The sequence below is a fragment of the Odocoileus virginianus genome, chromosome 22 (genome assembly GCF_023699985.2).
Source record: "Odocoileus virginianus isolate 20LAN1187 ecotype Illinois chromosome 22, Ovbor_1.2, whole genome shotgun sequence".
In the NCBI taxonomy this organism is placed as follows: domain Eukaryota; kingdom Metazoa; phylum Chordata; class Mammalia; order Artiodactyla; family Cervidae; genus Odocoileus; species Odocoileus virginianus.
The window spans coordinates 6,435,029-6,462,874 of record NC_069695.1 but is presented as its reverse complement, the minus strand read 5'-3'; the positions used below and the strand labels follow the sequence as shown (position 1 = coordinate 6,462,874).

At 40.3% G+C, this 27,846-nt stretch overlaps 1 protein-coding gene across 6 annotated transcripts in view; it reads left to right on the top strand.

Annotated features, from left to right (window-relative positions):
- The window catches only part of C22H18orf54 (chromosome 22 C18orf54 homolog), a 47,458-nt gene extending 26,063 nt beyond the window's left edge, over window positions 1–21,395 (top strand). Inside the window, exons 9-10 of one of the 6 annotated variants that reach the window (XR_011482669.1) lie at window positions 13,558–13,681; window positions 19,346–21,395. Coding sequence is in view for 5 of the 6 variants with exons in the window: in XM_070452505.1 (XP_070308606.1) it covers window positions 18,634–18,745 (112 nt within the window). In the remaining variant the exon portion in view is untranslated. Of the gene's footprint in view, window positions 1–379; window positions 2,617–9,938; window positions 10,269–13,557; window positions 13,682–18,633; window positions 19,000–19,345 lie in introns of those variants that run through there. The other 5 variants (XM_070452506.1, XM_070452505.1, XM_070452504.1 and 2 more) reach the window with 5 other exon arrangements.
- Window positions 21,396–27,846: the final 6,451 nt, after the last annotated feature.

The following is a 27,846-nucleotide window of genomic DNA, read 5'->3' as shown; positions in this document are numbered from 1 at the left end:
TAAATGATATACTTAGTATATCAGAAGGCTTCATCTCTGAAAATTACATGGAAAAGATGTTTTAAGTGTGATACAAATGATACCTGTTACTGTTTTTTATTAGGCTACTTGGTACACTTAAAAAAGAAAATCTTTAAATGTCAAACATAAGTTTTTATCTGTTTATAGAACTTTAGATGAATTATTTTAGCCCTGAGTTATTCAGATTGCAAGGTTTCATAAAAATTTTCATAGTTTTGATGCTAAACATATTCCGTAAGTTTATCTCTTATACTGATTTTGAAGTTAATAAACAATGTAATGACCATTTCTTACTGTCTGCATTACCTATTCAGTCCTTGATGTTGGTTGATAATGTGTTTTATACTTTTTAATGAAGGGCTTTGCACCATTTATCTCGCCTGAGAGACCTGGTTGATGATACCAGTGGGAAACAGTCACCGAAAATATGAAGAGGAAAATAAAAGTTTAACCAATAAATAGTCACCACAGAACAAAATGTATTTTTTTTCATATCGCTTAAACTGACAGAGTTACCTATAAGCCATACATTATTCTGTGATTGGTTCAAGTATTACGTATTTTTTAAAAACCAGACTTGAATACGTCCATGTATTTTTTTGTGGCCTGTCCTCATTTTGTGCCAAAATACCAGAGGTGAATTGGGAGGACCCATAGTCCTAGTCTGACTTTGGTCTTCAGGCTATCATATGTCTAATAGTCAAAGATGGATGGTTTCTGTTCTTGAAGCTAACCTGGACTTAAACCTTCTTCAGCATCCTCATGATTTTATCATCTGGTTCTGAATCATTTAGAAGCTTTTCCTGGCTTCTATCCAAAATCTCTTAATTAAATAGGCTCATAAAGTTAGCATCCAACATAAGAAGCTTAAGGAATATCAAAATTGTTGATGTATCTTATCCACATGGAAGTATGTTACTTTCATAAAGCAAGCATTTAAGAATATGTTATATTTGCAAATAACATTAATTGATGGAGTGCTAAAAGGAATGTTTTATATTGTGAATTCCAGGGAAACCTCATTTAATTAATGCTTTGATTTTATGTGAGATAATTTGACAATACTTGACAGTTTTAAAAACATATTGTGGGGGATATTTAAGAATTTAATATTTTGATATTTCTTAGATTTAAATTTTGAGGTTAGCTCAAACTAGTAAAAACTATATTTGACCAATTCCTTTATGAAATTTGGTAACTGAAATGAATATCAAAAATCAGTAACTATATTAAAGCTATTTTGTAAGTGCTGAACTTTTATTTAAAGCAATCTGTAGTCTTGAAGATTTGTCACTAGGTAGAACTAAACAAACCTCTCTAATTTTGCAACTTCTGCCAAGTGAGCTTCTGATGAGCAGGAAGTATGTTTGCTAACAAAATGAAGAAATAAGTCAAGATGTGGTGAAGTATATTAAAAAAAGCCTGATGAAATTAAAGAGTATGTATGTATACAAATTAACACTACTCAAATTTTGGAGCATTTTTTGCTAGTACCTTTACTATCAAGAATTTCTAAGCACATTGGGTGAAAGAATTCCTGCCCCCTCACCTCAATTATATAAGACCTTGGTTACAGAAATTACATGTCAAAGACTGTAGAGTGAATCATAGTCACTACTGTTTTTTTTGCCCAGTTTGAGAGTCACTTGCTAGTTAGTTTGTTTTGTTTACTCTGGATGTGTTTTTGCCACCGACATTCAATTTTCTAATTATGGTCTGCTTCACAGCAACTAGTTTGCATACAATGAAACAAGACATTACTTTGATGATTGTAATGTGGTTGGCCATTAAGTGTGAATGGATTGATTTTAAGTTGGATGAATTGAGCTTTTTAAGTGGATGAATTAATGGATCTGAGTTGAGCATGTTTCAGTGAAATCCAGGATTTGATGAATTCTAAAAGCACAGCAGATACCAGGTAATTATGTATTCCATGTTGGTCAGACATGATACACTTACTGTACATAGACGGGATCTGCAAAGGGTCTAAAGGCACAGCAGATACCAGGTAATTATGTATTCCATGTTGGTCAGACATGATGCCCTTACTGTACATAGACGGGATCTGCAAAGGGTCTAAAGGCACAGCAGATACCAGGTAATTATGTATTCCATGTTGGTCAGACATGATGCCCTTACTGTACATAGATGGGATCTGCAAAGGGGCTCTGCTTAATGACTCTGTAACACTGATTCGGTTAGCACTTCATTTGCAAAAACATCCCCAGTACTAAGTAAGATAAACTTGTTCTAGAATTTTAACTGATATTTTAAGAAACTTGATGATACTTATCCCAAAGTTTTTTGTATTAAATATGAAAGTTTTAAGTTTTTTAGTAAAAAGAAAACTTTTAATGATTAATTGTAACCTTTAAAAAATATCAATGATTCAGTAATAAAAATGTAAATGATAAATGTTCAATAAATTATTTAAGGAATTTAATTGAATATTTTAGCATTTTTTTGAGATTTCCAAAAAAAAGAAGACATCATTGAGACAACTGAGTTGGGAATTTAAGGCAATTAGATTTTAAGAATAGCATTGTGAATATAAGCCTTTATCAACCTTTTTCTCTCTTTTGGTGTATTGGAAAATATTGGATAGAAAAAGTGATAAAACTTTAATGACATTTCAAGTTTTTAATTGAGTATGAAAAAATTGAACAAACTTAATTACAAAAATTATTTGACATCCAGGGATAAAACTGTGATGAATATGTGAAGACTTGAGCTTAACTACATTTTCTTTGTTATCAGTAGGAACTCTTCATTTTTTTCTGGGATAATTCATTTCAGATTTGTAGAGATTTCTGACCACATCAAGGAACTCTGTGTTGGGTTCATTTGGGTTGTGTGTTTCTCTCTCTAGTTATTTCTTGTTGAAATTTATAAATGTGGGTTTTGTGTATTTTGTATAATTAATGTTTGGGATAATGTTCAATCATAAATGTAAATCATATGTAGTTATACCAAAATGTTGCCTGAAGAGAAGTCATGGCAAGATTTTCTTCCCCCGATGTTTTGCATATGTGGACTCATAGTTTTGGTTTTTAGGTTTCCTCTTTTTCTGTCCTGCTTTTCACAATGTCTCAAAATCTCTTTGGTAGAAGTGCTCTCAGAAGTAAACTTGCCAAGGGGGGTGGGCTGAATTGGGGGGTTGGGATTGACCTATATAATACACTGTGCTGTGCTTAGTCGCTCAGTCATGTCTGACTCTCTGCGGCTCCATGGACTGTAGCCCGCCAAGCTTCTCTGTCCATGGGGTTTCTCCAGACAAGAATATTGGATGGGTTACCATGCCCTCCTCCAGGGGATCTTCCCAATCCAGGGATCGAACCCAGGTCTCCCACACTGTAGGTGGATTCAGTACCTTCGGAGCCATCAGGGAAGCCCAGGAATAATGGAGTGGGTAGTCTATCCTGTCTTCAAGGGATCTTCTGACCCAGGAATGGAATGGGAGTCTCCTGCATTGCAGGCAGATTCTTTCCCGGCTGAGCTACCAGGCAAGCCCATATGATAACACTTCAATGTATAAAGTAGGTGACTAATGAGAATCTACTGTACAGCACAGGGAAACCACTTTGCTCTGTGGTGACCTCAATGGGAAGGGAATCTAGAAAAGGGGATGTGTACAGTAGGTTCACTTGGCTGCTCAGCAGCATCGTACACAACGTTGTAAAGCAACTGTTTTCCAATAAAAATAATTAAAAATAAATGGCTAAAAGGCAAGTAGCATGAAAGGGAGCAAAACTGATGTATGGCTAAGATCTTTTTTTGAACAAAAACCTAGTTTTTTATCTTTCCAGTTTATTCTACATTGTCCTTCCTGTAGACCAGGCCTGACCAACTCTCATTGTAGCAGCCTCTTTACTGAGACTAGTCCATTTGCCTCCTAATACGTGTTTCAACCTTAACCATTCTTCCCTTCATTTTTGGCTCAAAGATATCCTGACGAGTCTTTGCAAGACACTGTTACACACCACTACTGAAATCTTACTGATTTATTTCAGCAAGTTTGCTGTAGCTAAATTGCTTTACTCAGATTCCCCCAAACTTCATAGGTATGTTTTCATTTTCACCTTTGTACATATTGTTTCCCATACTTGAAATACTGTGTAATTTCTTTAAAGCTCTGACAGAGTTTATCCTTTATTCCCCAAACACTTTAACCTTCCAAGCTCTGATAGGTTGGCTCTCCTTTATCTTTCCCCATCACGTGTTTAACTGTTAGATTTCTTATTTTAAGTGTTGGATGTACCTCTTGTAGCAGAATTTGTATCCCTAGGGGAGAAAATGTCTTAAAAAAGTATGAGATTGATTTTGTTTTGTCTCCTTGGTAATGTCTCTTACATAGTGATGTAATAACCAGAGACATGTTAATCGATTATTTTAAGCCAGGTTTCCTGTGTAAGATTGTAAATTCATGGTAGAAACCACATCCTTTGTGATGTCCTACAAATCCTTTTTAAAATGAGGTAAATTAAACCTATTTTGGAAGAGGTTTCTTTTTTAATACTGCAATTTATCAAACAAGGTTAACATTTAGGTATTTTGGGTGACTTGGCTGTAAGCTTTCTAACGTCTTGAGCCTTCAAGACTTTTACTGTTTTTGGGTTTTTCTATATTCTGCATTTCATCAGGTACATGACCTGTGTTACAGATCCGTTCCCCAGACTAAGTCTAGGGAAGCTTTCAGTGGCTGGTTTTCATTGTGTTGCTTCTGTGAGCCTGGCTAGATGGGAACCTGTCAGTCTGGGTCCAGTTTAGAAACAAACCACCCAGTGATTTTAAACAGGAGCAACTCAATATACAAAAGTTTTAAACTAGTCAGACCCACCAGTGTTCAGTGTTTGCAGCAGCCGATGAAGCAGTGTTGCCCTGGACCTGGCTGGCTGCCTGCCTCCCAGGTTCCACAGAGCGGGACAAGAAGTTCTGAATTATGACAAAATAGAAGTCTCTCTGGTACCCCAGAGCTAAGGGAGCGGACTCGAGCAGGGACAAGCCTGTAAGGACAAGCAAGTACTCAAGGACAAGGGATCTCAGATGGGAGTCAGACCTTGTTGAAGGGGTGATTGCAGCCCACTGGATGGCAGAGAAGTTTACAGGCTTGCCCAGACCAGAGTTGGTTTGCAGTCACTGGGTAAGCAGGAAGCCACCCTCCAAGGTTCAGGGGAGCTGCAGCTAGTGACCAAGTGTGGGCCTGGAGAGGGAGTGAGGGAGCCTCCGCATGCTGGACAGTGCTGGCTGGATGCCAGGAGCAAAAGAGGTTTGTATTGGGGAAGTTGAAAGAAGGTGATCACCGGCCTGGGCCAGGTCTGTGTGACGTTGCCAGAGAGAATCATACATTCTGGGACGGTGACTGGGCCAGAAAACCACTGGGTTTCTTTATATCCGTCGTGTTAACTGATGGTGGAGCTGCCGGAAAGCTGCAAGTGAGCCCCTTCAGGGTGAATTTGGAGCTGAGAGACTGAATTGATGACTGGCTCAGAAACTTGTCAGGTTCTTGAAAGGTTTTGGTGGGAAAAAGCATCACAAAGAGAAATTAAAAATTGCTTCACCTGCCCACCTCTGACATCCTGTTTTGCAATATAGCCTGTCCAAACCAAGAACCTGGCATAAAGGTAAAATAACAAAAATGTCAGCTCATTTAGGAAACAGGCCCAATAAGAAACCTTGGGTCAATACTTCCAAAACCTAATAAATTTGATAATTTTATAGAAGAAACTCTGAACCAGAAATCTGGGACTGTTATAAACATTCTGGAATTATACAAGTGAAGATCAGAATTTTAGAGGAGTAGATTGCATTTAATTGTTTTTCATCGTGGAAGCCCCATAGGTTTTATATGAGTGTTTATGTAAGTTGAGCGTTTCTTGCATTTGGAATGCTTTGCATTGTAGTATATTGCTTAAATTAAGCCATGATTTGTTTTTCTGTGTCTTCCACATATTACCCTTATTTAATTTTGCCTTTCAAGGCAATCTCATACACATTTTGGTCTTAAAATACTGAAACCAACAAAAATAATGCTACTTCCATCTTTAAGGCTGTTTTTAATTTCTAAGTACTTTGGACACAAGTTTATGTTCATAATTGCCTCACTTGTAATAATGCCATCTGGCTTTCCTTTTATTGTTTAAATGTCTAAATTGTACAGGTGATTCAGAGCCCTACCTAACAGCAAGATGCTAGAGTGTGCATTTATTTTGCATATTGATAGGATTGACATTTATTAGTTTTAGGTGTCTGACATGATTGAACGCTTATGTTAATATCCATTGAACACTAGTTAATATCCATCCACTTTTATTTTTTCTTACTGCCACCTATAGCTGATTTTTTTCCAGCTTTGTTGAGGTATAATTGGCAAATTGTAAAGATACTTAAAGCGTATGTTGTGTATACACATTGTAAAAAGATTCTCCCATCTTATTAATATATTCATCACCAATTACTATCTTTTCTGGGACAGTTTATTTTTTTAAAATGTGGCGTCGGATATCCAAGATGCATAGAGTAGGTGCATGAAAAGTCTACGTATGATTCTTCGATGATTTATTCCATTCAGCTAGCATGCATTTGACTCCCCTGGTGGCTCAGATGCTGAAGTGCCTACAATGCAGGAGACCCAGGTTCAATTCCTGGGTCGGGAAGATCCTCTGGAGAAGAAAATGGCAACCCACTCCAGTACCATTGCCTGGAAAATCCCATGGATGGAGGAGCATGGTAGGCTTCAGTCCATGGGGTCACAAAGAGTCCTGCACGACTGAGCAACTTCACTTTCACTTTTCAACATGCACTTGGCTCTTTGTGGAGCTGGGAAGGAGGAGAGGAGAGGGTAGGGGTAGGAGAGATGATGGCAAATAAGGTATGACATCATGAGGAACTTGATGGGAATATGTAGACAGATACATTGCCACCACGTAAGTATTGTTTCAGAGAAATGAAGATGGAGCAATAGCTATTAAGGCACAGATGATGGAAAGTTATGACCAACCTAGACAGCATATTAAAAAGCAGAGACGTTACTTTGTCAACTAAGGTCTGTCTAGTCCAGGCTATGGTTTTTCCAGTGGTCATGTATGGATGTGAGAGTTGGACCATAAAGAAAGCTGAGCGCTGAAGAATTGATGCTTTTGAACTGTGGTGTTGGAGAAGACTTGAGAGTCCCTTGGAGTGCAAGGAGAGCCAACCAGTCCATCCTAAAGGAGATCAGTCCTGGGTGTTCATTGAAAGGAGGGATGCTGAAGCTGAAACTCCAATACTTTGGCCACCTGATGTGAAGAGCTGGCTCATTTGGAAAGACCCTCATGCTGGGAAAGATTGAGGGCAGGAGGAGAAGGGGACAACAGAGGATGAGATGGCTGGATGGCATCATCGACTATGGACATGAGTTTGGGTGGACTCCGGGAGTTTGTGATGGACAGGGAGGCCTGGCGTGCTGCAGTTCATGGGGTCTCAGAGTCGGACACGACTGAGTGAACTGAACTGATGGCGCAGCTAAGTGGCCGGAAGAATGAGGAACAAGGTCATTTAGGAGAGGTTGCTTGAATTGATCTCCAAAATGAACAAATTTGCCATCAAAGAAATTGGACTGAAGGATGTTTAGACAGAGTAAGACATTCAAAGGTCTTCCTTGGTGGCTCAGTGGTAAAGAATCTGCCTGCCAATGCAGGGGATCCAAGTTCGATCCCTGGGTCAGGAGATCCCTTGTAAGTGGCAGCCCGCTCCAATATTCTTGCCTGGGATATCCCATGGACAGAGGAGCCTGGAAGGCTACAGTCCACGGAGTTGAGAAAGAGCTGGGCATAATGATGAAATGACGACAGCAACAAGACATGCAAAGACTTGAGTTGTTAAAAAGGCCTGATGGAAAATTTTTTATGCTGTGTGTCATAGTGGAGGAAACCTGTGCTTTAATAGCAGGCAGATGTGTTTTATGATTTTACCATTTATTAACTCTTGTGAACAAGCTCCTTGATCTTGCCTGAGGCTTCATTTAAAATTTCCCTTTCATTTTTTCCCCCCTCCCCACCTCCTTTTAATTTGTAACAGCTGCTTTGAAGTTTTGTTTCAAGGATTGAATGACAATGCCTGGCATCTGTGATCTCAGTAAACACTAGCTGCAACTAATGCTAATACAGCTAGGTAAGGGAGGTGCTAGGAATAAGACAAGGCTGATTCTACCCTTGTGGTTACCCCTTCTACTCGACATTATTGTTCAGTTGTGCAGTTGTGTTCAACTCTGCAACCCCATGGACTGCAGCACTCAGGGCTTCCTTGTCATTAGCCATCTCCCAGAGTTTGAGTTGGTGATGCCATCCAGCCATCTCATCCTTGCTGTTGTCCCCTTCTGCCTTCAATCTTTCCCAGCATCAGGGTTTTTTCCAATGAGTTGGGTCTTCGCAGCAAGTGCCAAAGTATTGGAGCTCAGTGGCCAAAGTATTGGAGCTTCAGCTTCAACATCAGTCTTCCCAATGAATATTCAGGGTTGATTTCCTTTAGGATTGACTGGTTTGGTCTCCTTGCTGCCCCAGGGACTCTTAAGAGTCTTCAACAACCACAGTTGGAAAGCATCAATTTTTCAGAGCTCTGCCTCCTTTATGGTAGAGCTATATGCTCTACATTACAGCAAGAATTATAAAAATGTCTGATGATGTACCTCTTAAGCCTTCCAGTGGCTTCCTGCTGGAAGAGCAGTTGTGAAGAAGTTCCCACCCTACCCTGAAAAGCCCTAGATGATGTACGTGCCAACGCCCCTCCCATTGCTCCTCAAGGCCGAAACCTTTGCTACCACTCTGCTTGCTCTGATTCAGCCACGTTGGCCTGGGTGTTACCAGATAGCCACAAATATACCTCTGCGTCCAGGCTTTTGCAGTGTCCTTGTCAGTCTTTCCACAAACGCTTCTTAATTCCCTCCCTCGCTTCAGGTGTCTGCTCAAATGCCACTTTTGCTCTGATTCAGCCACGTTGGCCTGGGTGTTACCAGATAGCCACAAATATACCTCTGCGTCCAGGCCTTTGCAGTGTCCTTGTCAGTCTTTCCACAAACACTTCTTAATTCCCTCCCTCGCTTCAGGTGTCTGCTCAAATGCCACTTTATCAGACAAGCCTCCCCCCCCCCCCCCCACCATGCTGTTATACTTTACTCTTTTTGGTGGTGGTTTAGTCACTAAGTCATGTCCGACTCTTGCAACCCCACGGACTAGCCTGCCAGTCTTCTCTGTCGATGGGATTTCCCAGGCAAGAATCCTGGGATGAGTTGCCATTTTCTTCTGGGGATCTTCCTGACCCAGGGATTGAACCCACATCTCTTGTGTGTCCTGCTTTGGCAGGCAGATTCTTTATCAACTGAGCCACCAGGGAAACTCCTACCTTATTTTTCGTCACTGAATGTTGAGGGCTGGAACTTTGTATTATTCACTACTCCTGAACAACTAAGATAGTGCCTAGCAGTAATTTAAAGAGCTACGTAGCTGTTTCTCTGAATGAGTACCAGAGAGTGGCTTGGGAACCTTTCTGAGGCAGTTGGTGTGCTCAGCTGAGAATTTTGGATGTTATTCCCTAGGAAAAGGGACCTATGTTTTTGATGCAGCCTTGAGTGAATATTAACTTTTGTTGTTAGTCCCTACATTGATTTATGGCTGCAGTCAGACTGAACTGTTTTCCAGCTACTAAACCCAACAATTTTTCTTCTTTCTGATAGTTAAGTCTTTAAAATCTGATACCACAGCATAAATGCATTGTTAGTAATTTTTTTAGGAAGTAAAACTATAAAGCAGGCCTTATTTAGTTTTTTGCTCAGAATTACAGTTTTACTTATGTTCCTGTGATGGTTTATTGTAAAATAAGTCCCTAGAATATAGGTTTTTTTTTTTTCCAATACTAATATTTAGAGGACTATTTATTTGTCTCAGGTTGAAGTACTAGATGCTATTTGATTTACTGGATGATTTATGTGGGATTTTGGACACGAGTATAAGAAGACAACAGAAAGAAGCACAAAGAAGTCTCTTGGAATGGGATTCAGAAGTCCTCATGACAGGAGCCGGAGCCCTGGAAGGACGTTGATAATGCCCCTCACAAACGAACCACTCAGCACTCCTTCAAATTATTTCAGTCTTCATTTTTTTTTAGACCTGAGGGACATATGAAAAATTTTATTTAGATTTATTTCATCATCTCCAGTTAAAGCGGTATCAATTTTCTATTAAATATGAGCAAAGTTTAGCAAACGTTTCCCAACTTCCTGATGTAGTTCTCATTCATTGTGTGTGTGTTTCTGAGATTTCTTACAAGGCTTTAAACTTTAAATGTCTTATTCCCTCCTGCCCCTTCTTAGTTGGGGTGCCTTGAGCAAATTAGAGCTGTAAGATTGCATTTATAAAGCAGAGCTAATGGGGCTGCTTCAGAACACAGTTGAAGGGACTGAGAGAATGCCTGTAAAACACTTCTTTAGCACAGTGCTTCACCTTAGGGAAGTGCCCAACGTAAACTATTATTGCTAAATGCAGTTATGTCAGTACTGGTTTTCAGAATTTCAGCTAGTTACAATTGTTGCCATTTAGCTGTGTGTGGATACTTTGTAGAAGCCATCCCTCTTAGTAAGGACTGTTTAAAATTTTTTCCCACACTAGAGGGCACTGCCTGCTTTGGCAGTAACAAGATTAAGACATTTTGTCATTGGCCTTGTTCAGTCACTGAGTCGTGTCCAACTCTTTGTGACCCCATGGACTGCAGCACACCAGGCTTCCCTGTCCTTCACTATTTCCCAGAGATTGCTCAAACTCATGTCTGTTGAGTCAATGATGCCATCCAAACATCTCATCCTCTGTCATCCCCTTCTCCTGCTCTCAATCTTTCCCAGCATCAGGGTCTTTTCTGATGAGTCCTACTACTCCTTAATCTGGTTTTGAGCTTGTGAAAGTCACTTAGTCGTGTCTGACTCTATGCAACACCATGGACTGTATACAGTCCATGGAATTCTCCAGGTCAGAATACTGGAGTGGGTGGCCTTTCCCTTCTCCAGGGTTTTGAGGTTAGTGCCTGGCATTCATTCTCTGTTATAGCTCTTAAAAGCTCATGGGGGTGTGATAGGAGATGATCTTATCTCCCTCTTCTTTCCCACATCAAGTTAAAACCTTTTATAAAGAAGCAGCTCTCCCCATTCTGTAAACCAGATGTATTCTTTAGACTGTAGTCATGATTAGGACCCCTATTCTCTTCTCCCTCTTCAGGAGGCTTCAGTCCTGAAGTGGTTCCTGTTAGACCACTAATGGCCTTTGTGTCCTGTCTCTCCCTAGTTACTGTCCCAACACTCACATAATGGGAAGGTGTTTTAGCCTAGGCACGTGTGTTTGCCTTTGTACAGGGGTGGCCCCTAAAAGGACCACCTGGCCTTGGGTCTTCAACAAGATACAGGCTTGACATCTTGAGTTGGGAGTGGAGGTTCAAGGGAAGGACCCTTGTCATTTATGCTTCATCCTCTTTCCCGTACGTAAAGCAAGTTTAGCTGGTAGACTAAGCCAGTGGCTGTAGCCTCCCCACAGTCTTAATTTCAAGTCAGAGGAAAGAGAAGGTGTGAGATGGGGAAGGAGTGTGTGGGTGCTCAGTTGCTTCAGTCGTGTCCGGCTCTGCGAGCCCGTGGACTGTAGCCCGCAATGCTTTTCTCTCCGCGGGATTTTCCAGGGAAGAATACGGGAGTGGGTTGCCATGCCCTCTTCCAGGCTATTTTCCTGACCCAGGGATCGAACCCACATCTCTGCTGCATTGTAGGCCGTCTCCTACATTGCATCTCTGTCTCCTACTCTTTAAGCCACTTGGGAACCCCTGGGGAAGGTCAAAAAGCCAAAAACCCCAAAAAGGTGAAATATGAACAAACTTTAATAACACCACTATTTTGAACTAACAGACCTTGCTTAGGATAATCTTTTCATGGGTTAGTAGAAACTTCAGTTTCCTAGCTAGTGACCATGCCGACAAAGTAACCTTACACGGGAGGTTATAACACCCTAGTTTGCTTGTGGCTTAGTATTTGTTTTCTGTATACAATGGAATGTCACATTGAGGGTCCCAGTTTCTATGTCAGGTCTCTACTTGGCCATGGCCACAAAAAGGAACCCCCAAACATGAAAGAGTGAGTAAGGTATAGAGGGATGAGGAGTAGAGGGGAGGATCATCCAGGATATTCAAAAGGTGGGGGTTTCTGTTGTCCAGTAGGGATAGACGGGGAGCTCCCCTTTGAGTCACCTTTGTAGAGTTCTGAATTGTAAAACGAGTCTCTGTATCCTAGTTCTAGATTCTAGACATGTCTAGATTTTTATAGCATGAAGTTTTTATAGCCTTCTCCATGACCCAGAGTCTCAGATTCAGTAATACTGGTTTGCCATCTCCTTCTCCAGGGCATCGTCCTGACCCAGGGATTGAACCCATGTCTCCTGCATTGGCAGGTGAATTCTTTACCATTGAACACCAGGGAAGCCCGTTGTCTAGATTACGGATGGGCAAATTATGGCTCACTTTTGGAATTTAGCCTGCCGCTGGTTTTCTGTACAGTCAATAAGCTAAGAATGTTTTGTACGTTTTTAAATGATTGAATACAATTTAAAAGATGAATGTTTTATGACACATAAAGAATACAACCTCTGTCAACATTACTAGACCAAGTACTCAATATTTCCAACTTACAGAAAAGCAAATTAGAAACAACTTTTTAAAAATCACAGCATAATTTCTTCAAAAATATAAAAAATGAAAATGAGGCTGAAGTCACAGTAAGTTTAGAATGGCTTGTTTGTTAGCCAAATAAGGAAAACTTTACTGACAGTGGGTTTATTAAATTCTGCTTAATCAAAACAACTGAAGGAATGTGTCCAGAGGAGATAAACTTGTTTAAATGCTATTAACCTCTTAGGGAGAACAGTTGACCAAAGAGTTGATGATTTTGGGGAGCAACATTGGTAGTTAAAAATTGGTCTAGTGATGTTGATAGAGATTCTTTGGTTTTTCTTGTCTCTTGATGAGTCCAAAACGCATTATTGATACTATTAAGTTGCTTTCTTTTTTTTCCAGGGGGTAAAGATGAGTTTAAAGTGACAAAGAATTAACCTCTATGATTAGTCTGCATGTTACAGCTAAAAAGGGAATAGTTCAAAGAATTTTAGAAAAACGAATCAGTAAACATGAAGTGGAATATGCTAAAGATGTAACAACTTACAGTGGCAAAAATGTGTGTGAAGCAGGGGAAAAAACTTAGTTGTACAAATTTACAAATGTTATGAGATGTAAGATGTTTATAGCTTGCCTGTGGTATTATTCGTTAGTAGGTAGTCTGCAGAAAATATTTGAGTCTACCACGTGTTACCGAACCAGTAGTGTCAATGGTGAACTTCATTTGCTCTTGTGGACTTAACCTTTATCAGTTCTGTGAATTTTTATCAGAAACAGAAGCTGAATATTCTTTCTTGCCCTATCACACTAAATTTGATGACTCAGCAATGGTGAAGTTTTACTGTGATTTTTTTTTTTTAATCTTAGGGCCAAAATCAAAATTTGTTAATGAGAAGAGCCAGTGTTCCTCTACCTGTAAACACTGAATGACTTTGGAAATTAGCTTTTGAGACAGTTATGCCTCTTAATGAGTTCAACCTGAAATTGCAAGGTAAAACATCAACTATATGCAAATCTTATATGTGGTATCGTCATTTTAGTGGCAACTAATGTGGCTTGCATCTTAATGTCAAACACTGCTTGTGCTTTCAAATGTTAACACAAGAAAGGAGAGCTGTACTCCTCCACAAATTTAATAGACAGATTTTAATGCAGCAGCATTTTTTGGACCTCCCTGCAAGTACAAAGAAGGTTTCCAAATTTTTTTTTGATAGGTTCTTAAAATGTATTTTCATTTTTTAAGGCTTTCTATTTTGTATTGGGATATAGCCAATTAACAATATTGTGATAGTTTCAGGTGAACATCGAAGGGATTCAGCCATACGTATACATGTATCCATTCTCCCCCGAAGTCCCTTCCTATTCAGGCTGCCACATAAGGTTGAACAGAGTTCCATGTGCTATAAATAGGTCCTTGTTGGTTATCCATTTTAAATATAGCAGTGTGCACATGTCCATTTCAAACTCCCTAAGTATCCCTTCCCTACCGCAACCCCTCCAACCATAAGTTCATTCTCTAAGTCTGTGAGTCTGTTTTGTGAGTTCATTTGTATCATTTCTTTTTGGATTCCACATATAAGGGATGTCATATGGTGTTTCTCCTTTTCTGTCTGACTTAAGAAGACTTCCAAATTACAAAATCTATATAATTGTACAGCTGAAGAGCTTTCACCTGGTCTTCAGTTGGAGGTGATCAATGTATTTTAAAAAGGCAACAATCAGGAGAAGAATCAAATAGAATTCTCTACATACTTTCCAAATGGTGGATATTCTCAACTGAAATAATGTGCTTGTGGGTTGGTATCAGTGTTTGTCAGTAACTCTCTATGTGAAAAGATATGTTTAAAGATGAAATATGTAAAATCTCAAATAGGTCAGCATTAACAGATGAACATTTGTAACTGGTTCTGCTGATAAGGAGCAATAACTTTGGATCCTAATGAAGCAAAATGTACGAACTGAGTGTCAACAGTCAATTATTGGTTGTGATAATGGGCCTACTTACAGGAGCATTAGAGGGAGTCCTCTCTCTCTCTTTTTTTTTAATGGTTACATAGGGCTTCCCTGGTAGCTCAGTTGGTAAAGAATCCTCCTGCAATGCAGGAGGCCCTGGTTCAATTGCTGGGTAGGGAAGATCCCCTGGGGAAGGGATAGGCTACCCACTCCAGTATTCTGGCCTGGAGAATTCCATGGATGGTATAGTCCATGGTGTCCCAAAGAGTTGGACACGACTGAGTGACTTTCACTTTCACTTTTCATGAGTTTTGCCTGTTATATCATGAGACCTTAAGTACTTGTTTTTCCATACAGATTTAACTTGTGAAACTTGATATTTATCCCAGAAATAATTCAATCTTTAAATTTCGCATGGCCAGCAGTACCTGAACCATTTTCCTGTTATATTTTGTTGACTTGGTGTGTTGACATTTTAAAAACATACATTCCTCAAATGATTTTATTGTGATTAGTAGGACAACCTAAGGATTTTTCTTCTCCTAGTAGGTGAGGATTGGCCCTGTAATTATCTGTTCTCTTCAGAAATTTAGCTAACCGATATTTTTGGAACACACAATTGGAACCCTTCTTTTGACAAGTAATTGTGTGTAATGATAGGCGCTGATTATCTGTTGAACCCTCCTCCTTCTACTTATTATATGTGACCATTGGTGGACCTCAGCCCTTCCTGATTTGGATATAGTATCTGTTAGTCTCCAAATTTCTCATCTTACTCATTGTTCTTTTCCTTATGTTTATTTCAGTATCTTCATAGAAGTAATATACCTGTAATTTATAAACAGATATATCATTTTAAGGTTATGTTCTATTAATTCAGTTTTCTTTCATATAAGTTGATACTGAAGAATGTGATAACATTTTTTTAACATGAGTCTTGCATGAGAGAAATGTGGCAAAAACCTTTGACTATACATTTTGTTTAAAAGTCTTTTAGAGCCACAAGCAAGATTTGGGTAGAGCCATAAGTAGTAGTTGAGCTTTTGTGGCTCAGATGGCAAAGAATCTGCCTGCAATGGTGGGAGACCTAGGTTTGATCCCTGGGTTGGGAAGATCCCCTGGAGGAAGGAATGACACCCACTCCAGTATTCTTACCTGGGAAATCCCATGGACTTAGGAGCCTGGTGGTCTGCAGTCAATGGGATGGCAAAGAGTCAGACACGACTGAACGACTGACACTTTCACTTTCATAAGTAGTATTGCTCACAAATAAAGATATGGGCATGTATACTGTGGAATTCTCAAAATAGGTGTATCAGGTTGCTGGTATTCCTTCCTCAACTCCATCACTGGGTTGTGATGAAGGATCATATGTGGCACATGTCAGACTCTGGAGACAAAAGGAAGTTGACACCCCCTTTTATAAAGCTGTAAATTTTCTTCCTTTAATGCTGACCAATGACATCTTCATAGTTACATAGGTTTAAGAAAACGAGGGTTGTGTGTAACAAGAAATGTTGGGGATTTGTTTCTTTGTTTCTAAGGGCTAGGTGGGGACTCTGGAGTCAGACCTGTCTTTGTCTGCTAGCTATATGACCCTGGTTTAGTTAACTTCTCTACACTTTGCCTTTCACATCTGTACAGTGGGACTAGTGATTGCAGCTACAGCCTAGGATTGTCATAAACATCTCATGGAACAGTAAAATAGATAGTAATAGTAAATAAGTAAATAGTAAAGGAAGCCTCAGTAAATGTTAACTAGTACATTATTTTTCAATATTATTATTGGTATTAGTAACTAGGTATAGTGTTTCTATGTCTCTTTTGCATCAGAGCAATAGAGTGTTGATCATACTTAACTAATATGTTATTGTTATTCCTAATGATTTTTCTGTTGTCTGCTTCTTGGAGACGTTTACCATGCCTTTCTAAATAGATATATCATTAATAGAAGAAACAAGGTTCCTATATATTAATATCCTTCTACTTATGACAGTGGGCTTTCCAGGTGGCACTAGTGGTAGAGAACTTGCCTGCCAATGCAGGAGAAGTAAGAGATGTGAGTTTCATCCCTGAGTCGGGAAGATCCCCTGGAGAAGGGAATGGCAACCCCCTCCAATATTCTTGCCTGTAGAATTTCATGGACAGAGGAGCCTGGTGGGCTACAGTCCACGGGGTTGCAAAAAGTCAGACATGACTGAAGCAAGTTAGCACTCTTATTACAATATAGAATATATTCTATTATTATTATCAACACTTTATATTACCTTTTATCTTTTGAGTATCATTATGACCTTAGAACCTTCTATAGGTGTGACAGTCTAATTAACCCCAATAGACTATTATTGAAGTTCCAGTTATCACAGTCTGGCCTGTGAGGTCCCTTGAAAGCCTCCCTCATGTTGACATTCTTGACAGCATCATTGCTTTCTGGAAACAACCAGATATTCAAGACCTTCCTGATTTTTTCCTGCCATAGGACATACTTATAACCTCCTCCCAAGGAACCCGGAGTTCTTGTTCCTCATAGTGGGGAATTACATTCGAGATCAAAGTCTGGACACTTGAGAAGCAAAAGAGAGTGGATGGAGGGCAAAAGCCCAGCGACTGCAGGTGGCGTTGGGCTGTTTTTGGTAGTGAAGAGCTGGAACCGTGTTCATGGATTCACATCTGTACTTCTTTGGCTCCTCATATTCCTATACTGTGGGCTTCCCAGGTGGCGCTAAGTGGTAAAGAACCTGCCTGCGAGTGCAGAAGACATAATAAGAGACGTGGATTCGATCCCTGGGTCAGGAAGAGCCCCTGGAGGAGGGACGGCAACCCACTCCAGTATCCTTGCCTGGAGAATCCTATGGACAGAGGAGCCTGGTAGGCTACGGTCCATAGGATTCCAAAGAGTTGGACATGACTGAAGCAACTTGGAACACGTGCATTCCTATACTATATCTGTTTATAGGGATAGATAGTATATTCCTATACTATAACTTTAAAAAAAACAGTTTTGTAATATGATTTCATTGATCCTTTAGATGTTATCCTATTTAACAACACTGTAGAAGGGTAAGATAAAGGATGGCAGATGGAGCCTGGTCACTAGTTGGTGATCGTTTGGGGGAAAGAGATGTGATTATGTTGAATGTAAAGATGACGTAAGAGTTAAGCATTTATTCATTTAAGCCCGCTAAGTGTCAGACCTAGTGCTCAGCTTTAATGATGATGTCTGTGCTCTTTGTAATCTGGCACTGGAGCCATTCATGCTACAAATAATTTACATATAACTGAAATGAGACTGTCAACACTCAGGTGTTCTGAGAACATGTTATAGGAGCACTTAACCCAGTTGGGGTATTAAAGTTTAGATAGATGGGAGAAAGGAAAAGGCGCTCGGCAGGTGGATGTAAGGTCTGAAGAACTTGCTGTGTTCGGAGACATTATAAGGCCCACACAGACAGGAAGTAAAATTGCAGCGACTGAAGAAGCATAGTTTCTTATTTTTTTTTTTTTAAAGTTTTATTTATTTGTTTATTTTTGGCTGTATTGGGTCTTTGCAGGGAGCTGGCCTGAACGTACAGGCCCCTTACGGCCCTAAGAGAGAACAAAGGGTCTCTCTTTGTCCTGCCACCCCTTCTTGTTAAAGTATAGACTGGCATTTGTCCCCTTCAGGGAAAAAACACCCCGGTGACCTTTCGCCTGTTTTCCTGGTGCTGATAAATTCGTCGTGCTTGAAGCCTGTTTTCTATCTAGTTAATGTTCTATTGATCTTAGTCATGTTGGGCACTAGGGTGATGCTTTACTGATCTTAAGTGGAGGAATTTAAAACATCTGTGCCTGTAGCTCTGCACATATGCAAACCTTTGATCTATTAGTAACTCCTGTTAGCATATATATAGGTGTGGTATTCTTCAATAAAGTTGGCAGAGTCAGACGCAAGCTGACTCTGTCCCTCTCAACCCCATCTTTCTAAGTCTTTCTGAGTCTTATTTTTCTTAGGTACTCTGGGAATTGCGTTCTCGACCAGTTCGTTTGCCGGCAGGCTCCAGCAGGTCTTCATAGCTGCGTGGACTTTTCTGTAGTTGCGGCGAGCAGTGGCCACTCCCGGTGAGGTGTGTGAGCTTCTCCCTGCGATGACTTCCCTTGATGTGGAGCGCGGGCTCCAGGGTGTGGGGGCTTCAGCAGCTGTGGCTTCCGGGCTCTAGAGCACAGACGCAGTAGTTGTGGCAAACAGGCTTAGTTGCTCTGTGGCATGTGGATCCTCCCAGATCAGGGATCAAACCCATGTCTCCTGCATTGGCAGGCAGATGCTATACCCCTGGACCACTAGGGAAATCCCCTCATAGCTTTTTTTTTTTCTAGTTAATTCTATTTATTTCTTTTTTTTTCTTTTTTTTTTTTTTTGTGGTTTTTGTCATACATTGAAATGAATTAGCCATGGATTTACATGTATTCCCCATCCTGGTCCCCCCTTCCACCTCCCTCTCCACCCGATCCCTCTGGGTCTGGTGTACAGTTGATGTACAGTGTTGTGTTAGTTTCAGGTGTACAACTGTCAGGAATCACGGTGCATGTTTTCCGGTATTCTTCTCAGCCCCTGAGCACACTGCTTGTGTAGGACAAGTGCTTGATGCATTATCAGTTGATCTGTTAGTTTGCTGTAAGAAAGCTGAGCGCAGAAGAATTGATGCTTTTTTTTTTTTTTTTTTAGAATTAATGCTTTTGAACTGTGGTGTTGGAGAAGACTCTTGAGAGTCCCTTGAACTGCAAGGAGATCCAACCAGTCCATCCTGAAGAAGATCAGTCTTGGGTGTTCATTGGAAGAACTGATGCTGAAGCTGAAACTCCAATACTTTGGCCATCTCATGTGAAGAGTTGACTCATTAGAAAAGACCCTGATGCTGGGAGGGATTGGGGGCAGGAGAAGGGGATGACAGAGGATGAGATGGCTGGGTGGCATCACCGACTCGATGGACATGAGTTTGAGTAAACTCCGGGAGTTGATGATGAACAGGGAGGCCTAGCGTGCTGCGATTCATGGGGTTGCAAAGACTTGGACACAACTGAGCGACTGAACTTAACTGAATGGTTTCTGGCCGAGGGTGTCCGTGGACTGATTCTTGTACATAGTAATTTGCTTCATTCTTAACACTGCGGGTTTTTGGCTTTTGTCTAATAAAAAAATTCAGTCTGTGGTGTGCAAGTTCAGGAGATGGTGTCAGAGGCAGAGACCGTTCCAGGTGTGTGGCACCAAATGAAATGTATGACATATCATTAACCTGGCTTAGAGATCATCTGTCAGAAGGATCACGTAAAACCTCTCTCCAATTTATTTGAAGGATTGATCGTAACACATCTCTCTGGAGTAGATAGAAAGCAGATAGGATAGGTGAAATTTGAAGGAAAAGTGATGTGGAAGCACTGTAAAGGAAGTGAGAAACCTAGATGTATATTTATTTCTCTCTGAAGGGGGAAGACAGGGTAACTGTGAATCCCTTTAGTTTTATGGTGAGTGTAAAAGTTTTCCAAAACATTTTCTTCTATAGGTCATTGAATTTTTGTCATAAACTTCTGAAGTATATTGTTGGAAAGGTCTTATGACCTTACCCATTTACCTGAAGAGTAAGAAAGACATAAAGAATTTGTATTCCTTATTGATATTGTCACCCTGCTTATTTAACTTATATGCAAGTACATCATGAGAAACACTGGGCTGGAAGAAGCACAAGCTGGAATCAAGATTGCTGGGAGAAATATAAATAACCTCAGATATGCAGATGACACCACCCTTATGGCAGAAAGTGAAGAGGAACTAAAGAGCCTCTTGATGAAAGTGAAAGAGGAGAGTGAAAAAGTTGGCTTAAAGCTTAACATTCAGAAAACTAAGATCATGGCATCTGGTTCCATCACCTCATGGGAAATAGATGGGGAGACAGTGGAAACAGTGTCAGACTTCATTTTTTGGGCTCTAAAATCACTGCAGATGGTGACTGCAGCCATGAAATTAAAAGATGCTTACTCCTTGGAAGGCCAGTTATGACCAACCGAGACAGCATATTAAAAAGCAGAGACATTACTTTGCCAACAAAGGTCTGTCTGGTCAAGGCTATGGTTTTTCCAGCGGTCATATATGGATGTGAGAGTTGGACTGTGAAAAAAGCTGAGGGCTGAAAAATTGATGCTTTTGAACTGTGGTGTTGGAGAAGACTCTTGAGAGTCCCTTGGACTGCAAGGAGATCCAACCAGTCCATCCTGAAGGAGATCAGTCCTGGGTGTTCATTGGAAGGACTGATGCTGAAGCTCAAACTTCAGTACTTTGGCCACCTCATTCGAAGAGCTGACTCATTAGAAGAGACCTGATGCTGGGAGGGATTGGGGGCAGGAGGAGAAGGGAATGACAGAGGATGAGATGGCTGGATGGCATCACTGATTTGATGGGCATGAGTTTGAGTAAACTCCAGGAGTTGGTGATGGACAGGGAGGCCTAGCATGCTGTGACTCATGGGGTTGCAGAGACTCGAACACGACTGAGCGACTGAACTGAACTGAACTTATTCCTTATTGATGGGCACATGGCTTGTCACCAATGAAGCTGAGAGTAGCATAAAACTCCCTTTTCTAGGAAATTTTACCTAACTGCAGACAAAACCTGTTCTTATCACTGTTAAACTTGCTCCCTCTTACCCCACACCCTCCTGCCTGCTCCTGCTTAATCAGTTCTCATGGTCCTTATCACTTTCTAATACAGTGTGTGCATCACCTCTTTTTGTTCATTGGTTTATTTGTCTGACTCCTCTAATAGTTGTAAACTGCACATCAGGTAAGGAATTATTATCTGGGGTGCTGATCTATCTCAGGCACTTAACACATTGCCTGGGCATTGTGAGCATTCAGTCAGTATTTGTTGCATGAATTCATGTGAGCTGTAACAGGTTCTAGAGTTGGACTCAGCTGATTTTGTTCATAGCAACACTCAGTGGCCTTCTCTTTTAATGTTAGATTGGCACTGAAAATTATAGATGAAGCAATTATTTGGAGGGAAAAAAACAAAAGCTGAACTGTTGAATATCTTGAATTATGTCAATAGAATCTTGAAAAAATGGGAGTGCTGGGAATCTAGGAATATTATTTCTCAAGATAATTTTACCTCCAATTCGAGTGAGTAGAGCTAGACGGTCCTAAGTGTTATTTAACCCAGCCTTAATTTTATGTCCATGAGGAAAACTGACTTAGCAAGGTTAAGGAGTTAGGCCAAGATCAGATCATCATGTAGAGCTGCATGAATAGAATGTTTTCATTTTCTGTACAAGTTCAGAGCTCCTGCCCAGCTCCTTCCCTTCACTGACACTTACTTTAGGGGCCCATACCCACCAAACAGCTGTAGTGTTAGGGTTCTTCTTGAGAACATTCTGGAATGGGTAGCAGTGGGAGCAATGGGAACATGTATTGAGCCTTTCCCCACAAATATCTGAAATTTACATGTATGGCATTGATTTTGAGGTGACAAAATACTTAAAGTAAAATGTTTTATCTGTGGGGCTAGTAAGGTGATTTCCGTCTTGTTCTTGTACGTGTGTGGTGCATGCTCGGTCACTAAGTTGTGTCCAGCTCTTTGCGACCCTCCAGGCTCCTCTGTCCATGGGATTTCCCAGGCAAGGATATTGGAGCAGGTAGCCATGTCCTTCCCCAGGGGATCTTCCTGATCCAGGGAATCGAACCTGTGTCTCTTGCATCTCCCGCACTGGCAGGCGGATTCTTTACCGCTGCGCTACCTGGGAAGCCCCATCTGGTTATCAGGATACTATACAACATCATTTTCTTGTTTAATTTTCCTCATGCATTTGTTAGCTGGTGTGAATCATTACTCTGTTGTCTTTGAGGCGAGGGTCTATATCTTCTATGATGCTGGTAACTGTCTCCAGTATCTGGATATCTGAAAGCTGAGCAGTAGATAAACATTTGCATAGTAAGAGCATTGATCCATCTTGTTACTGGTAGACATTTCAAAGGAAGTAATCAAAACTGATTGCCCAACTTTGTCTTATCAGCTTTCTCCACCTGAATCATTATATAATTCAGATAACTTGGAGATGGGAGAAGCTGGGGAAATGTTCTTACTGGAACATAGAAGCACCTCCTTTTCTCCTCCACCAACATGGCATAAAGTAAGAATCTAGTTGACTCAGGTTTACAAAGACAAACAGTATTTTTTGATTGAGTGTGTTCCAGGAAAATAAACTCCAGTCATTTAATGAAGAGTTATATCTTAATATGTATTCATTTGATAGATATTGCAATCAGCAGTTATTCAATTCAGTTCAGTTGCTCAGTCGTGTTTGACTCTGAGACCCCATGGACTGCAGCACGCCAGACTTCCCTGTCCATCACCAACTCCTGGAACTTGCTCAAACTCATGTCTATTGAGTTGGTGATGCCATCCAACAATCTCATCCTTTGTCATCCTCTTCTCCTCCTGCCTTCAGTCTTTCCCAGCATCAGGGTCTCTTCTAATGAGTCAGTTCTTTGCACTTGCCAAATGTATTTTTAGCATGCTCCTAGCCCTTGTGATGGAGATAAACATTCAAAGAATAAACCTGGCAGCATACTTTAGTGGCAGTAGGACTAGAGATATAGCTTTATAGGGATACAAGTTTGTTTCGGTATGTGGTAAAAAAAAAATAGATTGCCCAAATGTAGAATATTGCAATATGTCAGAAATTTATTATTTGTTTACACAAGAGTTTGAGATGAGTGTTCTTGGTTGGCAGGTGGGTTTCTTCTACATAATGAATCAGAGAGCTAGACACTTTCCCTTCTAGAGGCTCTGCCCCTGCCCCCGCCCCCAACCCCAGTGCATCACTGTATCCAGCTGGTCTTGACAGAAGGCTCATTGTATTGGCAATAAGAAAACCAGGGTTTTAGTTACAATTCTGTTATCTTAATATAAGCAGGTTTTTTTTTTTTTTTTACTGTGATTTTCTAATTTGTAGAATAAGGACAGTTCTATAAATCATTCAAGGTAATGGTTGAGAATGTAGCACTTTGACTCACTAGGAGGGGCAATAGGTGATTTATGAATTCAGATGTCCTGCCATTTTAAAATAAGCATATTATTAAAGTAGTAAGTCAACTTGTGCTTATTAAAAAGGATTCACTGGGCATTTATTATGTGCAGGCTCTGTATAAAACACTTTATTTACATTAACTGGCTCAATCTTTTCAAACCTTTATGAGGGCAACATTATTATCTCTATTGTAAAGATGAAGAGGACTTCCCAAGTGGCTCAGTGATAAAGAATATGCCTGGCAATGCAAGAAACATGGGTTTGATCCCTGGTTGGGGAAGATCCCCTGGAGAAGGAAATGGCAACCCACTCCAGTATTGTTGCCTGGGAAATCCTATGGTTAGAGGAGCCTCCTGGGTTACAGTCCATGGGGTTGCAAAAGAGTCAGATACAACTTAGCGACGAAATACCTAACAACAAAAAAATGAAGTGCTTTGAGGCACAGGAGGTTAAATAACTCATCCTGGGTCACACAGCTACTAAGTAGCAGAATTAGGATTCAAACCTTGATGATCTGGCTCCAGAATTTTCACTCTGAATCATACACTATAAAATTTTGTCTTGGTTATAGCCATTGGCAGGACTGATACTCATCTAGTATATACTGGTGAGGCCACACCAACTGTATTTCCATTGAATCTTATTACTCACTTATTGTAAAGCACATCCCCTTTTTAGGGATGTTAAAATATAGAATTTTCTCTCCGACAAATGCACCAGGAAAATTGAACAGGAAAATATGTTTTATGGTACTGTAATAGCACAAGGAGAAAATCACCTTGCTAGCCCCATAGATAAATTATTTTGAATATTTTATTATCTCAAAAATCAAATGCCATACATTTAAATTCCAGGACTTTATGGGAAAAGGCTAAATTGATATGAGTCACTGACAAGTCTTAGATTTGACAAGATGGTAGGAAAGTCACACAGCCACTCCCCATCGTTTGGGCACAGGTTAACTGTCAGCCTTGTCGGAGTCAGAGCTGACTGACCCAGATAGGATCTGTATTTTTACTACATGCTCTCTTAATAAGCTACTTCCAGGCAGTCAGACATAGAAAATAGAATGCAAGTAGGTATGCCTAACAAGAGAAATTGTGTCAGGACTCGAAGTCTTAGCTCACAATTATGTTTTCAGATTGGCCCTGTCTTTTCTTTCTGTTTTAAACAAAGTGACTCTCTCTGTCCTCCCAAGATCTTGTGCATACTTCTATCATAACTCAGCATGTTGTTGGGGGAAACTATTTGGTTTCCTTTCCATTTTTCCTACTAGATTATACGCTAATAAAAGCCTTCTTAATGTGTAGAATGGTATACAGCCTGAAATAGAATAGGCATTCAGTCCTGTTTATTGAAGATATAAAGGGACAAAATAGATGATTAAATAGTTAATTCCTCTAGAGAATGGTAGATAAAGAAGAAAGTATGGGAGACCCCTGTAAGTTAATGGTTACTCAAGAAAGTAGGTTTGCTTAACCACAAAACTAAGCAGGCTTGCTTAGCAACAAACCATGCCACAGAAGCACAAGATATGCCCCAAAACAATAAAATAATGGTGGCATGAGACCCATATTCTGCTCAGTGAGCTCAGTAAGTAAATGACCCCTATGACATGCTCTCTGCACACTTAAAACTCAATAATTTACGAAAACGTGACTTGAAAGACCTTCATTGTACTAATTTTTCCATGGAGCCCCGACAGTCCTGGCTTGACCATGGAGGGACAAGAAAACTCCTGTGCCTAACCTGGAGAAGGAGCTGATGATGGAAGCATCATGTCTACTCAAGAATGACGAAGGAGGTGGTCTATTCCCCCTGCCCACTTTTGCTTTGATAAAAAGAATGTAACCCTCCAAGTTCCTGGGGTGTGGCACCTTCTCCCCCAGTTGTTTGCAAGCCTCACAAATGTCCTATTCTAACAAATAATTTCTCTTTAAAAAATATTTATTTATTTTTGGATGTTCTGGGTCTTGGTTGCTGCTCACAGACTTTCTCTAGTCACTTTGCCCCTCGCTCAATTCTTTCTGCACTGAGACTTGAAGGACCAGAGCTCCTTAGAACCCCCAAAACACCGCCTACTGGTTTCAGATGGTTGGTTGTTTTGTGGGTTATAGTAGTAGATTTTTAGCTTACTCAGGCCACAACGCATCACCAGGAAAGATGATGTAAAATGAATTTTAAAGATTTAACTTTAACAGCATTATCCAATAAACAAACCACATAGACCAATCAATCACACTCTCAAGAGACAGGGATTCCTAGATGGCATCAGTGGTAAAGAATCCACCTGCCAATGCAGCAGACACAAGAGACACGGGTTTAGTCCCTGGGTCTGGAAGCTGCCCTGAAGGAGGAAATGGCAACACACTCCAGTATTCTTGCCTGGCAGGATTGATGTGGGTGAAAAAATGTTTGTACCCACATCAAACTCTGCAGAGAATCCAATGTTATGGGACAATCTTTTGATAAAGGGTATCTTTGCTCCTACTCTAAAACTAGGTGTGTGATTTGGGACAGGTATCACACCTCTTGGTGCCTAGGTACCTAATTTACAAAGTGGGAATAATCACCAGAATACCTGACAGGATTGCTGTAAGAATTAAATCCCATGATGTTTAGAAAGCACTTAGTACTGTGCTCGGTACTTAGTGGAAAGGAGGAAATAAACGTTAGTAGCTACTGTTATTATCTGTTGTGTGTGTCATCAGTGAGCAGAGTGGTGGACCAGAAGTGTTTTTTGGTCTCTAATTTGGCAATTCTTTCTATGGGTTTTTTTTTTTTTTCAACCTAGATTATTGTTTAAGAAACAGCTTCCTCTGGAGGAATCAATCTGCCTGACTTCAGACTATACTACAAAGCCACAGTCATCAAGACAGTATGGTACTGGCACAAAGACAGAAATATAGATCAATGGAACAGAATAGAAAGCCCAGAGATAAATCCATGAACCTATGGTCACCTTATCTTCCACAAAGGAGGCAAGGATATACAATGGAAAAAAGACAACCTCTTTAACAAGTGGTGCTGGGAAAACTGGTCAACCACCTGTAAAAGAATGAAACTAGAACACTTTCTAACACCATACACAAAAACAAACTCAAAATGGATTAAAGATCTAAATGTAAGACCAGAAACTATAAAACTCCTAGAGGAGAACATAGGCAAAACACTCTCCAACATAAATCACAGCAGGATCCTCTATGACCCACACCCCAGAATTTTAGAAATAAAAGCAAAAATAAACAAATGGGACCTAATGAAACTTAAAAGCTTTTGCACAACAAAGGAAACTATAAGCAAGGTGAAAAGACAGCCCTCAGATTGGGAGAAAATAATAGCAAATGAAGCAACAGACAAAGGATTAATCTCAAAAATATACAAGCAACCCCTCCAGCTCAACTCCAGAAAAATAAATGACCCAATCCAAAAATGGGCCAAAGAACTAAACAGACATTTCTCCAAGGAAGACATACAGATGGCTAACAAACACATGAAAGGATGCTCAACATCACTCATTATCAGAGAAATGCAAATCAAAACCACAATGAGGTACCATTATACGCCAGTCAGGATGGCTGCTATCCAAAAGTCTACAAGCAATAAATGCTGGAGAGGGTGTGGAGAAAAGGGAACCCTCTTACACTGCTGGTGGGAATGCAAATTAGTACAGCCACTATGGAAAACAGTGTGGAGATTCCTTAAAAAACTGGAAATAGAACTGCCATATGACCCAGCAATCCCACTTCTAGGCATGCACACCAAGGAAACCAGATCTGAAAGAGACATGTGCACCCCAGTGTTCATCACAGCACTGTTTATCATAGCCAGGACATGGAAGCAACCTAGATGCCCATCAGCAGACGAATGGATGAGGAAGCTGTGGTACATATACACCATGGAATATTACTCAGCCATTAAAAAGAATTCATTTGAATCGGTTCTAATGAGATGGATGAAACTGGAGCCCATTATACAGAGTGAAGTAAGCCAGAAAGATAAAGACCATTACAGTATACTAACACATATATATGGAATTTAGAAAGATGGTAACGATAACCCTATATGCAAAACAGAAAAAGAGACTCAGATGTATAGAACAGAATTGTGGACTCTGGGAGAAGGCGAGGGTGAGATGTTTCAGGAG